General features: G+C 40.6%; 1 protein-coding gene across 1 annotated transcript in view; it reads right to left on the reverse strand.

Moving 5' to 3' along the window:
- Nucleotides 1-84: 84 nt before the first annotated feature.
- atf6 (activating transcription factor 6) overlaps nucleotides 85-20651 on the reverse strand; it is a 29164-nt gene continuing 8597 nt past the window's right edge. Inside the window, exons 8-16 of the mRNA XM_041040792.1 lie at nucleotides 17445-17630; nucleotides 17184-17275; nucleotides 15464-15613; nucleotides 13823-13918; nucleotides 13594-13696; nucleotides 12647-12711; nucleotides 11721-11832; nucleotides 8316-8400; nucleotides 85-2221 (exon numbers count right to left, since the gene is read on the reverse strand). Of these exons, the coding sequence (XP_040896726.1) occupies nucleotides 2025-2221; nucleotides 8316-8400; nucleotides 11721-11832; nucleotides 12647-12711; nucleotides 13594-13696; nucleotides 13823-13918; nucleotides 15464-15613; nucleotides 17184-17275; nucleotides 17445-17630 (1086 nt within the window). The 3' untranslated portion in view covers nucleotides 85-2024. The remainder of the gene's footprint in view (nucleotides 2222-8315; nucleotides 8401-11720; nucleotides 11833-12646; nucleotides 12712-13593; nucleotides 13697-13822; nucleotides 13919-15463; nucleotides 15614-17183; nucleotides 17276-17444; nucleotides 17631-20651) is intronic.

Consider the following 20651-nt stretch of genomic DNA (forward strand, 5'->3'; position numbering starts at 1 on the left):
TCTATTGTATTTGTTGAACAAAAAAATTTAAATAATGCAATTACAGGATTTCCCCCAATTGGCCAAAGGATATACACACACAGGTATAGTTAGAGAAAATCCAGTGTTTATTTTGGTTTATGCACATAATAGAACACAAAAAAACAAAACCTCACAAGTTTTTAATTGTACTCTTGTCTTGTGCTGAAGTACTGTTGGGATGCAGTGAAAAGAATGTGGTGAATCAAATATAATTCTGAAACCAAAAGTGGAAAAAAATTACACACACAGAAGGTCTGTTTTACAACATCACAAGCAAAAGGCGTTTTTTTTTTCTGAACAATTTTTATGAGCATCTGTTGAGCTAAAACATAACCATCTGTACAATCGTAGCTAAAAGAAATGCACTTTCAGCCACAGCAGTATGGTATGTTGTTTTATCAACACATACACAAACAAGCCAGGAATAAGAAAAGGTGACTAATTCTGATGATGTATAATTTCATAATTAATATCAATTTTACCCCAAATTACACGTAGTCGAAACAAAGTTGTAGACAAATCAAAATAAGGCATTTTAAGCCAGAACTGAACTGAACTTCCCAGGTTCTGCATTTATAGTGCAAATGTTTACATCAAATTAGTACTAATCTATCCTAACACATCTATCTCCAAACTGTGTTTAAAATAAGAATTTTCAGTAGGTTGCAATTTCAAAACAGGCTTAAGTGCACAAAATAAAAGTGCAATTCAGCCCGTGGACGGAGAAGTCAGGACTTAAACTATGTTTCTCAGCAGTGGTTATTTTTGGCAAACAGTGGCTTTTTAAATTTTTCTTAGTGGCGATTTCAAATTTGATGATGATGACTTTTTCCAGGATAACATTGCTGCATGTTCACCCAGTGAACTGACACTAAATAACTCTCCCAGTATCTACATTTACTGTATCTCTCCTTTCTACTCTTTCATATTTTATAGACAATATCTCTTTTTGTTTTCTGTGATCACTCGGAATAAAAAATTTCCACAAAGTATAATCAGACAGATGAAGAAAATCGGTAATTCCTGATAGAAGAAATTTTTAACAGCAGAAATGAGCAAACTGCATCACACCACAGAAGTTGCCTTTACTGTTAGATAATAATAGAAATAAATATGTACAGTATCTGAATCTGTTCATTAATATAAGTGAAGCACAGTGCAAAGAACCAAAAACTGAGGACTGAAATTCTTCTTCGATAAAACGCTAAAAACAGAGCACATAATGGAAACCAACCAACAACATAGTGGTTAGCCTGTCAGCTTTCACAGATCACCTGACTTCCTGAGTTTGCTGAATGCCTCTGGTGCCATGAGTAATTAATATGGCATTTCTTACTATAAAATAAATTTTGCTTTATTTAGAAGAGTCAAAAAGACTAAAACTGAGTGAGAGAGACAGTTACAGCACTCCAATTTCTAGCTAAGATACAAACACTGAATTTTTTCTGCTTCTAAATATTGATATCACAAATATATTTATCTGTTTTTAATTAAGGTTTGAAGTAAGTAAATCTTCGGCTCTGTTCTGAAATTAAGAAAACAATAAAAAAAAAAAAGAGCACACTTGAGAAGAGCTGCTATGGGGTATTTGTGTTATGACGGGGTGACTCAGGGTTCAATGCTCTGCTCCCTGCTGCTAAGCAATTACCCTTATGTAGGGCGTCTGGGGTCACGGGGAGAAGTCGGTTTTGCCACACAAGGAGCGAGCGTCTCCTTGGACCCTATTACAGACAGCCTCCGGATATCATTCCCAATAAAGAATGTGACTGAGCGGTGCCGACAACCTTTGAGGTTCCTTTGTATGCTAATGGTTAGGGATTTCAGCAGAGCACATTCCTTCACATCTAAATCACAAACATTAAGTCAGTGGGAGAACACCAGCTTTACAATATAATTCATCAGCCAAAAAAAAAAAAAAAAAGCACAAACTGAGGTTGTATCTTGTGTTTGTCTTTGTGAGTTTTGCTGAGGAGTTATAAATAACTCAAGTGCTGATGATGAACTTAGGCAGAGCCCATTAGCACACCGATGGGAGGCGAGGCCTGGTTGTTGGTCGGGGAGTGCTGGTAAAACGTGTCCGTGCGGTTGACCCGGAGCAAAGGTGGGATGGTAGAGGACCTGATGTGGAGGATCCTGGTGTCTGTTACTTCACAGTCGATCTGCATCATCACCTCAAACTCTTTGTCCCTGATGATGCTGTCTGTAATGGCAGGAAAGGAAGAGAAGGGTTGATTGATCGATGCATCAATCAGTGTATAAATAATGGAGTTATTCCATTTTCATTTGGGTATGTGTTCAATCAACAGTGGATTTGTATCATGGCAAAAAAATTTTACACAAGACAACAACAGTGCTTGCCAAATTATTTGTATTTTTTTGTAATGCTTGCTGTAGAGAGATGTGATTCAAGAGTATTTTGGGAGTATAAAGAAGTATTGTTTGAGGCAGCTTCGGGGGGTAGTGGCGAGGGCGGGGGGCTTAGAACCGCAGCAAGTACGGGTGGAGGCTTAGTTACAGATGTCCAGAGGTGAGTCACTTACTGGATTTCTCCTACATAGAGATAAACAAAACAGCTCTAAACAAGAGCAGGACATGCACATTTGAGAGAAGAAAGTCTGGCAAGAGTGTGGGAGAGAAAGAGAGCGCCCGATCGCTGAAGATGAGTCAGGATCCTTCAGGCTTCTTGTTGTGTTCAGAGAAGAAAAGAGGAAACTCTGAAAGTGATTGATGTTGATGAGTCAGCCTATTGTGTTTGAAGAAACAGCAGGGACCGCAGATGGTGTACAGTGCAATGATCAACACAAAGCTTATCAAAGATTGAGTACATTTTCACTTTCAAGGTCAATCTGTGGTTTGACCTACAAAAAAAAGCAATTACTGTACTCTGGCTTCATCTTGGGAACTTCAAGTTTGGAAGAAGATGCTGGCGTTGAGACAACAATATGGTTCATGGTTTGTGGTTTCCCACAGCCTAACTTCACTCAGCCTGGAGGAAGAACATGCTTGAAAGTGAACACTCTTGTAAACGTCTTGGCTAGAAAAAAAAAAAAAGCTAGTAAAAACATTCAGAGGGATCCCTCATGTATTTACATTAAAAGTCAACAGCTTCTTTTGTACGCCGGAGATGATAACAGCATTCCCCATGTGGAGCACACAAGCCAAACACACCTCAGTCAGTTTTAGTGCGCCCTTATGTGACCCAGAAATGGAGCTGTAGGCGTCTTTAAAATGCAGAAGACTGCTGCAAGTTGTTTAAAAGCTGCAGTCTTTTTCCAGAGACACCTGTGCAAGACATCAGCTTCTTCTGCCTTTCTGCAGTATTTCCAAGGACGTATACTTTGCAGGGAGAGACAGTTTATCAGATTGTACAGAGACTGTACAATAGCTCCTTCTGCAACCGGAAGATTCCACGGATGTTCATATCATTAGAAGGTCAGCAGACGTAAAGCTGAGTATGATTTCATCTACCACTGAACTTCCGCTTTTGCACCTGCGGTGAAACTGGAACTTCTCAGATGGCTTCAATGTTTCGACAGACATCTCTGGAAATCTTCCTCTGGGTTTGGATTTTACTCTTTCTCACACTATGCCTTCATCAAACTAGGCTTCTGTCTGAACTTGAGCTGGAAAAGTTATTCTCCATATCTCCATATAGCTTCATGAGATCATAAGTGATTTTCTTCTCCCTCAGTTCAAGGTCCTGTTGTTACTGCACAGTCAAGTCAGCCCTGATTTAGTTAAATGCAAAACAAACTGCTCTGACATTACCACCACATAATATAAATATGAGTCCAAAAGGCAGAATGAATTGGTGAAGTTTCACAGGCAAATGAATATAACGCAAATACAACAGAGGTACAAAATAGTGATTAAAAAATGCAATAGAATAAAAAGCCTTTGCACTTTGTACTTGTAGCTTCATTATTGTGCTACAATTTTTTTTTTACAAATATTTAAAAATAATTTAGAAATAATGACTGCATTATAAAAACGTGAACAGAAATGCAACAGTATTGGCTGGTGATAGCACTTTGTCTAAGTCAGCCATTGCAGTGGGATACCTTCACAAATTTTACCAATTTTTTAAAAAATTGTATTGCCCTACATACTACTGTACTGTATCCCATCAAATAGACAGAAACATGACTTCAAATGACTGCTAACATGTTCCACATAGGAGCTTTATATAAGTGATGATATGTCAGGGCAGCGTTAACAGTTTGTGGGGAAAAAAAAGTAAATAAAAGTTTAAGGTGTTAACTCTTCATTCTGAGGCTTCATGTTCTGTTACCCCTTAATAAGATTGCTGTACCCCATATTTATTTTGTAAGTGCATAACAGTTAGAAAATAAGTACACTGAAACTTGTAGGCCATAATCTAACCGTTATCCATGATTTAAATTTAATTCCCTGCACTGTTTACATTCATCTTTCACCGCATTACCAAACTGTCTAACTTCTATTCAGTTAACTGCTTGAGAGGCCTGAACAGTGGAAGAGGAAGCACACAAACACACAGCCATGAGCCCCAACTTCAAAAAGCATCTCTTTGAAGAAGCTGCCAAATCTACCGTCCTGCTCAGTGTGGTCTCCTTCCCCCTTTTACTGGTGCCATCTGGAGAGGTTCCAGAAAGTTTCAGCGACACAGTGAGCTGGTGTGTGCTGATAAAGGGGATAAACGTCTGGCAACGGTGTATCTGAGGAAACCTGAGAATGCATCTTGGGAGGATGGCGGCTGCCAGACTGGCACAGACTCTGAGGACACACTCATAAGGAAACATTTTTTTTTTTTTACATGAGAAAGGAAACAATTCATCATAAAATATAATCTCAAAATTACAATACACGATTTGAGTGAATAAAAATCTATTAGGGTGTCATAGGATGTCGATTGGGCAAATGAGAAATTGGCATTACCTCCTGATACAGCCAATTTTCTGAAACCACCACCAATATACTCATCTTTTTAAGCAAAGATTTTTTTTATATGAATGAACAAAGTAATGCACAAACCCATGGGGAACAATAAAGCAATTTGTTTTACCAAGAATTTATCAAGACTCTCACTGGATATGCTTAGAGTGGATCAGTACTATGAGCTAAATGCTAGTATCAGCATTCTGGCATGCTCACAAACCTGCTTTAGCAGGCATAACTCTTACCATATTCACCATCTCAATTGATCCCTGTTAGCATACTAGTATTTGTGAGTTAGCACTAAACACAAAATAAAGCGGAGGCTGACTGATTTGCAGATATCTAGTCATTAAGTGAGGAATAGGAAAAAATCAAACACTAGAGGAAATGTTAATACATTACCAAAGTTATTATAATTTGTCCTGAGGGGATCATGAATATATGTACCTAGTTTTATGTATATAGAATTAACTGATTGAAGAAAATAATCACTTGCACAAGCAGGATTTTATTTTGGGCATTTAAGAATGGCAAGGGTTAAACATTTGGGTTATTGAGAGAGCACTCCCCATTCAGAGGACTGGTGGGGACGTTCTGTTTAGACTAGAGGAGTAGGAAAATTTGATCCCCAACTCCTTCAGTGGTGTGGAGCTCTACCTTGATCCCCCAGTGAAAGCTGCCTGTTAGCAACAGTGCACATGTACAGTCTCAGAGCAGTGAAAATAGACTGCAGTCCCACGGTCGATCCACCTGTAAATGATGTCATCTCCGAAACATTCCTCTCCTCCAAACATGTCGCTTCCACTTGATTGAGCTACTTTCAAACTCAGAGGATCATTAAATAAACACACCCTCCGGTCCTTATAAGGAGCAACTGCTCAGCCAGATATGTTTTCTGAGAGAATCAAGGAGGTCAAGGTCAAGTAACTTTAACAGAACCCCTGAACCGTGGACATGCAGCGAGACAGAAACAGACGACGGCTCACATCAAAGTCTCCATCTTCGATGTTCAGTTATTGACCAAGACAGACCGAACGATCACTTCAGATTAGCAGAGTCTATCCACCTCCTCCAGATGAAAACCATTTAGTGACGGGAGAAGGAAGGCATTCCTAAAGGAGTGCAGCAACAGGGAGCTGGAAAGAATTATCCTCCACTGTCGTGCCCCAGAAAGAAGAGTGTTTCTGCTTTTCTGAGGGTTTCACCCATCTTAATATGTACATTTGTACTCAAAGTTGCATACGTCTAAAATGCTACTAGAGGGCTGTCATCTGTGTGGCACATGGGGTTTCATATGTAACGGGAGGGGGGCAACCACAAAGGTTTCATGCTACTAGAGAATCACCACCTCGCTTTGCTTTCTCAGGCTCTGTTGATTTGGTTTTTTAACTACAGGCCCTGCTGTCAGGTCAGTGAAGATCTACCCAGAGGAGGGAGCAGTTGTGGCATCTGACAGCTCTAACATAAATATTATTTATGGTCAACAGCAAGTATCACTGATAGATCATGCAAATCGAAGAGCACTTTCTTGAGAATTTTTCCAGACCTGATATCTCTCCCTGAATGCCACCTTTGTTTGCCCATTTCAACAATTAGCTGAAAGGGAGGTCTTGGATTTCATTATTTGCTGCTATTTCAATGGGCCATCTGACCGGCACGGACCTTAACATTCCTCCCTGACAAGACCAACCAAGAACAATGTTTACCTTCATCAATCTTCAACTCTAAAAACCCCCCTCCCAGAAAAAAAAAGTTATTTCCCAATGGCCATGTCTTCCATGCTGAGTAAGAGTCTCATATTCCACTGACTCACTCCTCTCAGAGCTGGTTGAAACACTAATCAAATCTGTTGCTGGTGTTTTGCAACAGACAGGGAGATAACTGATGAACAAGAGGATTTCTGATAAAAATGGCAGTTAAACAGCCAACAACAACAGGCTGTTTCCTAATTGTTCACACCCTTCATAAACGGCTCCTCTTGGGCAGGTTTTGTTTCAGTTCACTGTCCTGCGGGCTCTGTGAAAATCAAGCCACCTGATAATTAACTCTACAGTATTTGGACATATAAGAATTCTTTCCACTGAAGCCTCTGATGACCTGACTGTGAAATGCTGCATTGATAATCCAGCAGATTTGAGGGCCATGGAGAAAAGTTATGATGAGCTCATTCAAATCAAGAACATGTGTACACTTCAATGATTCATAGAAAACAATTTGGCAACAAATGCACCAATGGTAGTCCAAGGTTTTTGCTGATCAGCTGTGCAAGATACTGAGGCATACCTCATGTATACCAGTGTTAAAATGTTTGGGCTTGTTTTTGAGGGCAGGCGGTCAAATTAACGGGTGATTGCCTCTCAAATGGGCTGGTCCAAACCACCTCCCAAAATGCAACCAAGTACTCTGACTGCCACCCACAATGACAAGCTGTGGACAGCAATTGTACTCTTGAAGAGGAAACAAAGAAGCCTAGAAGAGCTATGTCCCTGCTCTGCAGCCTGAAGGGTTCCTGTATTTGCTTGACTTTTTAAATCACTAGTATGCATCCATCATGTGCAACGATGACAGTGAATGTTTTTTTTCTGGCCAAAATGCTTATATTTTCGAAAGAGTTTAAGAAACAAGTGATGCGCTGCTGGCTGTTAAAACTTAAAACTCAAAAATCCTATATGTCCAGAATAATAAATCTACAGTGGTGACTTCTTAGCTAATTTACTCCTAGCTGACATGTGGCATACTGATCACTTTTAGGGTAGTATAACTGCATTTTATAAATGTTTTTGTGAACAACATTCTAATTTTAATATAATAATAAATATATTTTTAATGCATACAACAAAATACAAGTCTCGAGTGTCCGAGCCTCAAATGAACACATTTTGAAAATGAATGTCATTTTTATGTATGTGTCTGTGTGTGGTTCAGTCAGTGGTTGTATAGACGCTGAACAGGATTGCTAAATGCAGCAGAAAGTACAGTAAGAGGATGAAGGACATAACAGAGACCTCCCTCTGAGGGAGGGAACAAAGATCATCTACTAACAAGACACCAGATGTCAAAGAAACATTTTGGCAAAGAACATCTAAAAAGAAAATTTCATTTAAGCTAAACAGGCAACCTAAACTCTAGTTCCAGGAAGGTTAAGTTTGAAAAACAAAATGCCATTAAAGAAGGATCAGTATCACCTTAATAGGTTGAAAAAGCAAAAGTGCTCTAATTTGGTCCTAGAAGTTCTCCTTACAAGTGTCTTAGGCCACAAGTAATGCATTCTTGTGGGGAGACGTGTTTCTGAATCTGCTCCCAGCTTGCCTTTCATCTGTTACACTGTGTTGAGTGACCAAACTCCCCAACTGTTGAGTCTGTGCCACAGCACTTACCGTTTATGTTCATGGCTGGCAACACTAAAGACATCTTGGGTCGGCTTCCTTTATTGTGGTTGGTGGCAGGAAGCAAAAGATGATCCTGAGAACAAAGAACAAAAGGTCATCAAGCAGGAAATAAAACTAATTTGGAAGCAAACAGAACTGTAAGCTGGGTAAGATTTGTCAGTGGTTGTTGATCAAAAATTGGAGCTTAAGTTATAACTCTTAACAGTAGACCTATGTAATAACAACTAAAGGTCTGAGCATAAGGCAATAAAAACCTGTCCTGTCACAAAATTCTTCACGTTGGGCCATTTTTAAGCACTTGTACTTGTTAATTCATTAGAAGTCAGTGATCAAAATGGCATTTACCATCAGGAACATCAGGAGATACTCTTCTCTCAAAAGTGAGAAAATCTGACCACAACATTAAAATGATCAGGATTACTTAAGAACTTTATGAACTGACAAAAGAGCTGCAGTTATTTTGGACAAAAAGCACCTTTGAGAAGAGTAAATTAAGACAGGTAACAGGTAAATGGTATGGTCTCCATCAAATGCTAGAATGGAGCTTTTTGTGGCTTTGCAACTACCAAGAGACCACCTGAAAACTGGTTAACTATCCTACTTGGCCTGTAAAACTCGGTCTGGGTAAAATGAAAAATGAGGGGTGTTAAGGTGGTGACAGGCGGGAGTATGGTCGGAGGTTGAGAAAGAGATTACGGTGAGAAGATAACATGGAGCAAGAATGAGATACAAGGTTACCAATCTTTCACAGACTTGAGCAAATAAGAATGGCCTCTTTTGAATAAAGGGTTTGATGTGTCACACATGCTCATGGCACTCACCAAAGGGAGTATTATAATGCTAAAAATGAATGAGAGGGTGCCTTGACTGTGCCTGGAGGGTGGCGGGAGGAAGAAAAACAGCAACCAGATTACTGCTCATCATCAGGGGACCGACAAGCTTGTCAAGCTGACGCAACAGCTGCAGATGCCATGACAACAGGTGAATTTTCCTCTATCCTTATTAGACACGGTCCACGGTGAAAGCAACCAGTGTTTCCACCACCACACCTCAGTGCACACTTACATAAAGCCACAGGTGCTAAAACAGCACGAGAAGTGAAGCAAGACCGCAAAATGACTGCAGAGTATGAGCAGTTCAGCAGTTTGGTCTTGTTGAGTTACATTTTCCATCACCTCACCTCACATGTTCACATGTAAACAAAGCCACAGGTGGTAATATATCTGTTGGCGGAGGCTTTTAAGTAATCTTGACCTAAGCATGACCATGTCTGAGTGTGAGGCATACTGCAGAGAGTAAACTACCGGCGAGGGCAAGAAGAGACCATCATGAACCCAATGAAAATTTTTCGCCTTGAGGGACAAAAGTTAAAATTGGTAGTGATTGGCCTCAAAATCTAAACAAATTCCAAATTTAATACAGAGCTTTGGCAGTCTTGTAATAACATCATACTGACTGGAACAAAAAAACAAAAGCACACCCGCTTTTGCAGACACACACACACGCCCTGAATCCCAGGAAACAAAATACAAGCAAATAAAGTGACTAAGAAAAGCTAATAAAGGTCTGTAAGAATTAAAAATGTCACACTAAATAGCAGGTCTGTAATCTATGCTCTTCAAATGGACTGTGTCTTTTACTTTTTCAGTGTTTTTGTACCCAACAATGGATCTTTGTTTACTCAAACCCTTTCCTGCTTACTACAACCAGGATAAGTTCACTTCACATCCAAAAAGAGTAGGAATGTAGTAAAGGAGGCAGGACTTGCAGGCAACGTGCCAAGTGAAAGGTGGAGCATTAGAGAAAGTCATAACAAATATATCTTTATAGAGCTGAAAAGATCAACCGAAGAAAATGAATCTGTAACTATTTAGATAACCAATTAAGTATTTATGTTCGTTTGTTCCAATTTCTCAGTTGTTCAGATTTTTTGTTTCCATTTCTTAAGCGATTATAAACCGAATTTTGGACTGTTAGTTGGACAAAATATGCAGTGTTGAAAACACTGCCTTTGGCTCTGGCACTGTCCACTATTTTCCGATATTTACAGAGCAAACAGTTTATCAATTAATCTGGAAAATAATAAGGCACATTAAGCAATAACAAAAATCATAATTTTTCTTACGTGCTGTCAACAGGTCAGTGAGAATCAAACCTCAGGAACTACAATTTGTTACTCTGTTTAAAGTGTCAGAAATATTTTTTCCCTTTAAAAAAATTTTGAACTCTAAGTTACAGAAGTTTACTTTTATTTTGGATAAACTATAACACCCTCACTGCTCCTGCACAACACACAGCTGCTAGAAACTGATGGACGGCTACTTGACCTGTGGAGGCCCTCGAACCGGGTACACCATTGCTGCCATTGTCCCTGCTGTCACCATGCCAACTCAAAGCCAGACCTTTGTCACTTGCTTGGTGACAAGGGGTCTTGATCTTTGACCACATGCTTCAAAGCTCCCACCCCACTGAGTAATCCTAAGGATTTAAAAGCTTAACATCGTTCAGAGTATTTAGAGGTTTTAGATGTGATATGAAATACAAATCCAGCTCTTCAGAACAGTTGCCAAATGCATTTTTAATAAGAAACATATCTTATGTGTTATCAGCACTAGGTGATTCAGGTTTACAAGGCTGTTTGTTAGCTAATACTTTTTGGACAACAGTGACAACAGATAGAGCAGCAAATCTTTGCAATAATGAAACACATATTGTGAGGGATAAAAGTCAAAGTAAAAAACTTCCCTCCAGCAATTTTTTTTTCTTGTTTGGTTAGCACTTGAGAAGAAAAGGATGTAAGGCTGAAAGCTCTAAAAATATCTTTTTGGGAAGAAAGGACAGAATTCAAAGGAAACACACCAAAACTAATCAAAGATCTCTTTCAGAATATGATGTTCATGTATTAATCCTATCAAGAAAGAAAATTAAAATCAGGTTTAGATTCAGGTTTCAAATATGGAAAAAGGTCAAATGAATGGAGACCAATAGATGATTTGTTCATGCCCAAAAATCTAGAACATGGTCTTGATGATTGCAAATGGACCAAGGAAACTGGACTGGACAGTGGTAGTTACAACCCTGGGCCTGTGCATTTCACACTGTACTTTCCTCTCAAATCAGCTCGCTCTGTTGAGGAAAAGACCTATTATGTATAATTTATGATTTCTAAGTTACTCTTGCCATTGGTAATTAGTCACTTTGGGAAAAGGAAATCTCATGAGAGACAAAAATGGAATGAAATTTGATTGGTGTTGAGCTGTGAAAATTTCCTGTGAAAGCTCCTCTAATTTCACTTTACATGATCAATTAACCACCGAGTCAGATTTGGTGTGGAGACCAGCGCCTGTTTCTCTTCTTCAATCAGTGTCACACCCCACGCAATCTAAAACTTACCCTGCGGAAAGACACCACGTAGAAAGTGTCGCCACGCCGGTTGAGCTCATCAAAGAAGTCACTGTAGGTGTGATGAGGTGCGTAGTACACCTGCAGCTCACTGCCAGGATTCCTGTTGGGAGAGGAAGAATTACAGGATCGCAGATAAATATGAAGAGCGCAGATAACTGAATCAGCAGAAATTGAAATTTTGTCTGTATTTCTTAGTTTCATTCGGTCCAACCAGTATACCTCCAGAGGTCAGTTGTTGAAAGGGATTTTTTTTCCTGTTTTTTTTCTAGTAGATGTGGATGTTTCATAGCCAGCTTTACGGCTAGGAAAAAAAAAAAAAAACGTAGGTGGCCAAAAAACTATCGACTCCATCTGTCTGATCTAAACCACAGAGAGAAGCCCAGCAGAAAAGGTTCTTACTGTACGAGGGTCATTCTTAAAAATAAATCACTCTATCATGTCACACTGTAAAAACTGAAAAGTGGACAAACTCCAAAAATGTGGAAATAGAAGCAGAGCTGTTCCATTTAAAGACCCTCTTTAGTCAAATACAACTCTAAAACAATGAAACATTCCAGTTTGTTATGTCTACAGTTGCTTTACATAATGGACTTACAAAAACACAACTCCAGTATTGCAGCCATCTACTTCTGTGGGTCCTGCTGACAATAAACACTCTGCAGTCTGCAACTCTAAACAGGTTTCAGCTCACCGTTTTAGTTTACCACACAGTGTTGGTTTACCACACAAGTAGCAGTCACTGTGTATTTGTTCCGATATCTAGAGCATGTTCTGCCCTCTAGCTGTCCAACAATGCTTGATGCAGCTTTAACAACAATTGAGAACTGTTTGCAAGAAAGAAAATTTGAAGCCTGAAAAATGATTTAATAGTTGGAATGTGACATAAATGCACAGCAACAGGCCTTTATACTCACTTTTCCTCAGCAGTTTCTGTGTATTGGACGGTCAAAATCTGGGCTGACTCCTTATTCTCTGTTTTCTGGTAGGAAAAAAATTGGCTATAATCGCTTTATAATAACATCAAGTAATCATTAGAGAGAACAAGATAAACTGTTGGCAACACTGCACAACACATTAACACAGACTCCATGCAAAACATTACAAGCGACCATCGTATCAAAACATTTAGACATCAGCACACACATTCCAGCCCAGAGGTTTTCTCCTAATAAATCACATGTAGCTTAGAAATCTTAATACTTAAACTTTTTCTCTTCAGATCCTATGGTAACAGCTACTTGCCAAACAGTACCTTACAAACAAGGACATGTAGAATCATTCAAATGAGCAGAGATGCAATTTAGGTTATTTAATAAAGATAAGACTTGTACTGTAAAGTTTGACAAGTTAAAATACTATGAAGTTTTAAGTGTGTGTAGTACTTAAAGCTCAAAACAGGGGAGAGGTAAACACATCTACCTTTCTGTTTACGGTAATATGAAGAATGTGTATATACTAACTGGGCAGCTCTTGGTAGATTGGACTCAGTGTGACAGAGTTTGAAAAAAAAAAAATGATGGAAAAAAAGGAGCAGGGGGTACTAATCCTACAGCTCCCCTCCAAGTGTTGTGTTTACTTTCTCAGGGCTGCCGGATTAAACTCAGCCCAATAAAGAGAAATGAGAGGCAGAAAAGGGGAAGGTGTGAGGAGAGGTGAATCAGTGGTGAAAGAACAGTTTCGATTTGCCAAAAAAAAAAAAAAACCCCCCCCAAAAGAAAACCGTTTACACTGAAAATAATGGCCTGAAATGCAAGTGAAGCTTGATTTGTTAGTTTTAATGCCAACACTAAGCATTGTTTAAATTTTTGCATGGAACATTAGATATGTTTTCCCTTTTTCCTCACATGCTGCTGGGACTTACCAGAATGGTCCTGGCGGGTTTGTGATTGCTGTTACTCATGCGCCGGGATTTGGTCTGCTGCACTTCATGACGGTGAACCCAGCCTCTCAACTCATGGGCCAACCTGCCATTCAAAGTTAACACAGCATATGTACTTACATTTTAGGTTAGACATGGTTGATTCTGTGGTCTTCTGTAAGAAGAGAAAAAAAATACACCTAGGACATACATGAAAGAGTTCATTACTTACTCTATGCACTTGGTCCTGTTAACAAGAGGCTGGCAGGGGGGAGGAGGTCTGAGGAAGACTGGATCCTTCACCACCATCAGGGCCTTGTCCTCAGAGCTAAAACACAGGATAAAAAGCAGGGCTGTTAGACAAAGAGAAAGGTGATAAGTTTACAAGGCAGTTCAGATGTTCTGAAATCAGTGTAACAATTTCAAATAACAATCTGGGGAAAAATATTTTCCACATGTCGAGAATATGCTTTGAATGCAAACTGAGCGCCAACATGGCTGCTTGCCCTCAGGCAGAAGTGAAACACCCAGAGTGGATTTGGTACTGGGAAGCTAAAGGGTGCCATAAATAAACCGGCATGGCTTCAATCTGGGGGCAATTATATCTCTGTTGAATTTCATTGGTTACTAATGAGTTTTATTTTTACTTGACATGTGCAGAGGTGGCAGAGCTTCACTCACTGAATGTACGCACAAAAACGCTGACTAACACAGAGAAGGGAAGTGCAAAGAAAGAAAACATGATATGTCCACATGGTGCTACAGATCCTCCTCAGAATTATCCTCAACATGCAACACAGAACTATGCTGAGCCACCCAGCAGCCTAAAAGCCTTGGCTGGGTTTACATACATTATGGGGTAGCAGCACAATGCATGACTTTCTTGGTCAGATGTTACCATACTTTTAATTACAACTGTTATACCTCTCTGTGAGTGACTGATTATGTTGCTTGTGGTGCTGATGTAGACTGTCCACAGCCAGTGCCCACCTGCAGGGGGCTTGTTAAGAAAAACGTCTGACATCGACGTAATCCCTCCCCTGGGCCTCCCTGATCTGAGCCAAACCGTTGACTACGCCTCACGTTCCCGTCTCTTAACGTCCTGGAAATGGTTCCGCGAGACAACATGTCAGACCACAGAGGCCTGATCATAACTCTAACTGAGGGGCCCATATTAACCTTCCCGCACACACACCTTCCTGTGCAGTGGAACCCAAAGATTAGGTTGCATATCCCCCTCGTCATCCGCCTCTCTGCTGCGTTTGGTGCTGTCACCCCTTTTGTAAAAGCTAATGTGTTCCTTCCTGCCTGTGGTGGTTTAATGCTGCTGGGAAACCTGATACTACAGATGAATGGTTTGCATTAACATGTGACATACCCTACGCAGAGATCTGAAACAGCACAGGCTGGCAAAGCCATGCAGACATCAGACGCTCTGACCACCTTGCAAAACATCATCATTTTCAGGACATGGGGGTCCAGGTAATGTAGCAAACAAGAATGTTATTTATGCAATTTACAAATGAGACTGCTGGGCCGCTAGAGCATTTTTTTAAAAAGAAAGAATAATATATAACCCTTTAGAAAAATAAACTGTTACTAGCAAAGCAAAGCTGAATGTCAAACAAGACCTGACCCCAATTTCCCACCTTGTTACTCAAAGCACAACTGCTGGCCAACCAGCTAGGGGCCTGGAGGCATTCGAAAGGCAGGCGTTTAGACAGAGTTGGTAATCGGCTGGCGCATGTGTTTACACATGCTATAATGAGCTGTACCAGTTCAGACTAAGCCCATGCACAGGTGCATCCTGGTCCGCTGACATGGCGGGTAAATACAGTGTTGTGAAAGGTGTTGTAGGGGTTGAGCTCATTACCTGTCGGCCATCTCAGAGGGGCCGCTGCCGGGGTGCTCAGGCCCCATCACAAAGTTAGTTTCTGCCTCTGGAGAGAAACCCAGCAGGTGTCTGCCGCTGTGCTGCATGGAAACAACCTCAAGCTTGGACCCCGGGCCACCTTGAAACAAGCTGATGGAACACAAGACAGATGAGGTAAAATCAGGACACTTTGGAGGATGGAGGAAACAAACCGAAAAGTAGAAGTTGGTACTGGACTGAAATGACCACTGAATTCCATGTGGCCCACATCCCGTGCACAGGAGGGTTTTTCGTTTTTAGCCACAAACTGAATCTGAACTCTGATCTAGACTGAATAACCCAAAGCTCGCCGGGGCACACACACAAGCAAAAATACACACTGTCTCTTTCAACAGTATTACTACAGTGGGTGGCATTTTCATTTCAAAGGGATCTGACCTCAAAAGCAGGAATATTTTACATTCCAAAGGAGAGCCTGGACACAAAAAACACAGATGTGAGAACAGGTACAGACAGACAGACAGACAGACACACACACACACACACACACACACACACACAGTTTAACTACTATGAATACCAGTCAAGTCCCAAAAGCAAACTCATTCATGGGTCTCAAGAAACTTTTTCATGTTTAAGCTCTAGAGAACAAGTGAAAGACCACATTCCAAGCACAGGGCGAATACATATTATCAAAGCCAACAAGTCCAACAAGTAGACGCTTGCATCCTTGTGAAGAAAGTTATTCTCAGGAGAAAACAAAAACATTTTTATAACATGAGAGCAGAGAATCAGTCGTTAGAGTTGGAGGTGGACTGTGAGCTTCAGTTTGAGGAATTACACAATCCCTCCATCTGCTAGCTGGGTGGATGCAAGCTCTTTTTCCCCAGTGCAGTTTTATATAACTCATTTTAATTTGTCAAGATTATTAGTATTACGAGGAGAGATAAGAAAAATTGCCACATACAAATGTTTTATACTTCTTTTGTAGCCAGACATTTTTGTTTTTGTTTAACATTTGTAAGTGGTAAATGTTTACTTCCCCCTAACTCCACAGGTTGTTTCCAGACTTATTCACCCATTAGTCTCCAAGTCCTGTAAACTCTGGCAACAACATCAAAAGACTGGAGGATCCACACACGAGCAATAGAGCATGGACGAACTATTAATCGTCGGTTGCTTTACCAGCTACATCTCCTTCAGTCAGGACAAGACTGGCCTTGTATAGCTAGTGCATTATTGGACTACATTATTATGGATTGCACCACAAGGAAACAAAGTCTGCATCAGTTCTTTTTCTTTAATAACAACATTGGTAGGGAAAAAGATAATCAGAAAGTTATTAGTCTACTTTTATTTTAAGGCTTATGTGTTAATAACTTGATATGGATGAAGTAGGTTCTAGGGGTAAAAAGAACATATTGAGTCAATGGAAAATGTTCTGCAGTGTTTTCAATAAACTTTTTTTTTGTGCACATGTTTCTCACATGAGTTCGTAATTCCCACAATGAGTCATGGGGCTTCCCATTTGTTTTCTTTCAGTAATCAAATACGTGTACATTCACAATATATTACCAGTAATCTTCCTGTGTCCTAAGCTACAGTATTGACCTTCATCTCTGTTCTTTTGGTTTGAGCTGAATTTAAGCCACTGGACACTAAATGAAGTTATTCTGCAGAGAACTTGAAGCTGTAAAGACATTCACCGTCACATGCTCACCTCATCGGTCCAACATTAAGCACGAGGAACACCAAAACCACCATGAGGCACACAGCTCTCCTCTTGGGTGCTGTCGCCTTCAGTACTGTGTTCTGCAGGGAAAAGGGAGCAACCACATGAAATCCCAAACAACAAATCACAGGTAGAAATCATATGTGAAAGCACATTTTCTGTCTCTCATTTTGACAGTGCACAGGCATCCTTAGTGTAGGCTGTACGGAATTTACAGTATTAGCGAAGCTGCAGCTTCTAGCCTCTCACCTCACTCAGCAGACCCTCCAGCTGTCTCTTGAGGTTGCCATTCTCACACTTGAGCACCTCATTCTCAGACAACGCCACTTTCAGGCGAGCCTCCAGCGAGAGCAGATACTCTTTCTTCTTTTTCCGAGACAGGGATGCTGACTCACGGTTCTTTATCATGCGCTGCTGCCTCTGCGACAACTTCGACTAACGTGTAGAGAGACACACACAAAGACACAAGAATAATATTTGACATAGGTTATTACTCACGGCAAGTCATCTGTTTAATCCTTCATCCACTCCACACCTATCCAAACAGGAAAGGGGCGGGTACTGTGAGAATTCAGTGAAATGTCTGAGCCACCTGTTCGATTGTAGATCATGGGTGTGACATCATGTTTATCAATACTCTCAAGGGTATTTCATTGAAAAAAGGCTTTTCATTCATATGAGCAATATCTCTCTGTTAGACCACCCTAACAAAAGGGGAGCCTGACATAAAAGCCAGGGTCGACTTTGTTATTCTCACCGGGAGAACTCCCTGGCTGCTGATGCTCCAGTTCACTACAGCGACAGAATAATAAATAGACATGTTCAAGATGTGTTGCGAGGTTAATGACACCTCTGCAACAAATCACTGCTTTAACATCGCTCTAGAGTGCCCTTAAGTGCACGCGATCAAGCTTCTGCTTGAAAATATTTACACCGACATCTTCTGAGAGGTCAAGAGGTCCCTTGCAATGCCTCTGTTCTATATGTGTAGACGGATGTGTTTACGGAGTGTGTCACTCTCTGAGAAATGGGTTCACATTGGAGACGCATAAACACTGGGGCACTATATATACTATAGGTCTGGATGTAGAAAAACAAGTCCAACTATAGTTGGTCTTAATTGCTGTAATTAGAGTCTTACATGCTCAAGTTAATCTGCAAATAAATACTGAATGATAGTCAGCATTTTTTCCCCCCAAGACAAATCTAGGGAATCTAAACAGTCAGCACTGTCTAAACTCTGAAAAGGCTCAAACCAAAAAAACATAAAAAAAATAAGCAAAAATAAACAAATGAATAAAATAAATAACAGCAGTTTTAAATTTGTTAAGCTTGAGTAGCAGGATTTATCTCCACTGGAGGTCAGTGAGCTCAGAACTAAAAATCACAGTCCTGCATACTGACCCAAACAGCATATATCTTGACATGACCTATCACAAATTAACACAACCTATGGCTGTGATTACCGAAACACCTTCATTGTTCATCCAGTCCCCAGCTACCCCCTCTACTGCCCTTCCCCAAACACAAACACCCTCCCAGGGGTAAGCCTCTAAGATCCTGGGCCTAATAGCCCCGCTGGTGATTAAGTTATTTGGATCCCTGTATTTGTGTTCTGTCTCCTGAGAAACCCCTCTGTCTCCCAGCCCAGATCTGGGAGTCGTGCCACTAGCCTGAGCCTGGGAACGCTGCAACTAAGCAGTTACCAGGGAGTGGAGAGCAGGGGGAACTTCACATCGGTACCACAATCAGGCTGAGGAGGGAAATGTGGGACAGGGGGCAAAAAAAATGGCAGAGTGGCATTTCTAAATGAAACTCACATGAATGGGTGGGAGGTTAACACTGGTTCTAAATCAAACTATTTAAGTGTCGGTGGGAAAAGACAACGAGAAAACTCAACTGTGAAGATGCCCATCAGCAGGGCACATGCCCCCAGCTGCTCATGCAGAACTGCACAGTGGCCAGCTGCAGACAGCTGTTGGTATGCTGACCAGTAATGAGTGTGAATGTGTGTTATTGTATGATGATATTGCAGGGTGTTGCTAAAACGAAGAATTTCGGCTCAACAACTTCTGAATGGTGAAGGCAAGAAAAATGGCCAAGAAAATAGCTGTAGATCCCTGCATACCTGCCTGTCACACTGCTGTTAAGGGTCTACTCTTTCCACCTTTTCCATTCAGCAACCAAAGGGTTACTCTAGGAGGCAGTGTGTGATGAACCATTAACCTATCCGAATGGGAGGGGCTTCATTTAACAAGTCGGGGTGAAAATGTCGCTTGATTTTACAGTAGGTCATAAAACACCTATAACTGTGGCATACACTCCAAAGGTGAAATAACTGTCAACCTGTGATATTCAGTTTTCTCTAAGAGCTATTTTGTACTCCAATTCAATTCTTAGGCACTCAATTTAAGAAAACATGCAGTTTATAATTCACAGAGAACATAAGTGAAATTACCACAGTTGCTGTGGGTTTGCATTTTGGTGCAGAGCAAAAGCAAGGAAGTATGTTTTTCTGCTTGACTGGTGTCTTGTAGCTGTTTTTTACATTGTGGTATTTAGATGACTGTTAGCGGAGAAACTGTTTTTTTTAATGTAACAATTAATAAAAGTCCCTATTAGATGCAGGAAGAAAGGACTGTCTACCTCCCTTCCATTGTTAATAAAAGCTTAGTATCTGAAACTGTGCAATGAAACTAAAGAATTTTGTATTTGCAGTTTTCAAGAGCAGACACATGTGGTGACAAAAGCATGAGCTCCAAATCTGTTTAGCTGAAACATTCAACAGATTTTAAGCACATCATGGTAACTGGCTGAAATCACTGGGTGGAAAAACAATAAGATCTGATGTCACACCCCTAGCATCTATGATAGATTTCTCCCTGTAAGAGTGCTGAATAATGAGGCAAAATAGTGAGTCTACAGAAAAGAATCCTGAACAGTCTGATGCAACCTTTCAGATCGCTGTAATGTTTTTAAATCAACCTCTCTTGTAGCTGTCCAGGAAATATTTCAAGGTGTTATTTTTTCGTTTGACTCAACAAAACAATCCCATAGGAAAACTCTTAAATTAACAAAATAAAGGCATCATCTTCCAGGTTAGATGCAGGGGACCCCTTTCCATCCAGAATCACAGCATACTTTCCTGGGGTCCCCTCCTGTATATCCTCCCATTCAACTAATGGGGGGATTTGTTGAGGCCTGCAATTCCAGGCTGGAGTATTTTTCAGTCTAGAACATGCACACACAGACACACGCACACACACACACACACACACGCACACACACGCACACGCACACACACACACACACACACACACACACACACACACACACACACACACACACACACACACACACACACACACACACACAGACAGAGCTAAATCCCTGGCTGTGTAGGAGCCCATTACATTACACTGACCCAATCCCTGATGGCTGTTTACAGCTGTCGCA

This window comes from Toxotes jaculatrix, chromosome 6, assembly GCF_017976425.1.
Source record: "Toxotes jaculatrix isolate fToxJac2 chromosome 6, fToxJac2.pri, whole genome shotgun sequence".
NCBI classification, from domain to species: Eukaryota; Metazoa; Chordata; class Actinopteri; family Toxotidae; genus Toxotes; species Toxotes jaculatrix.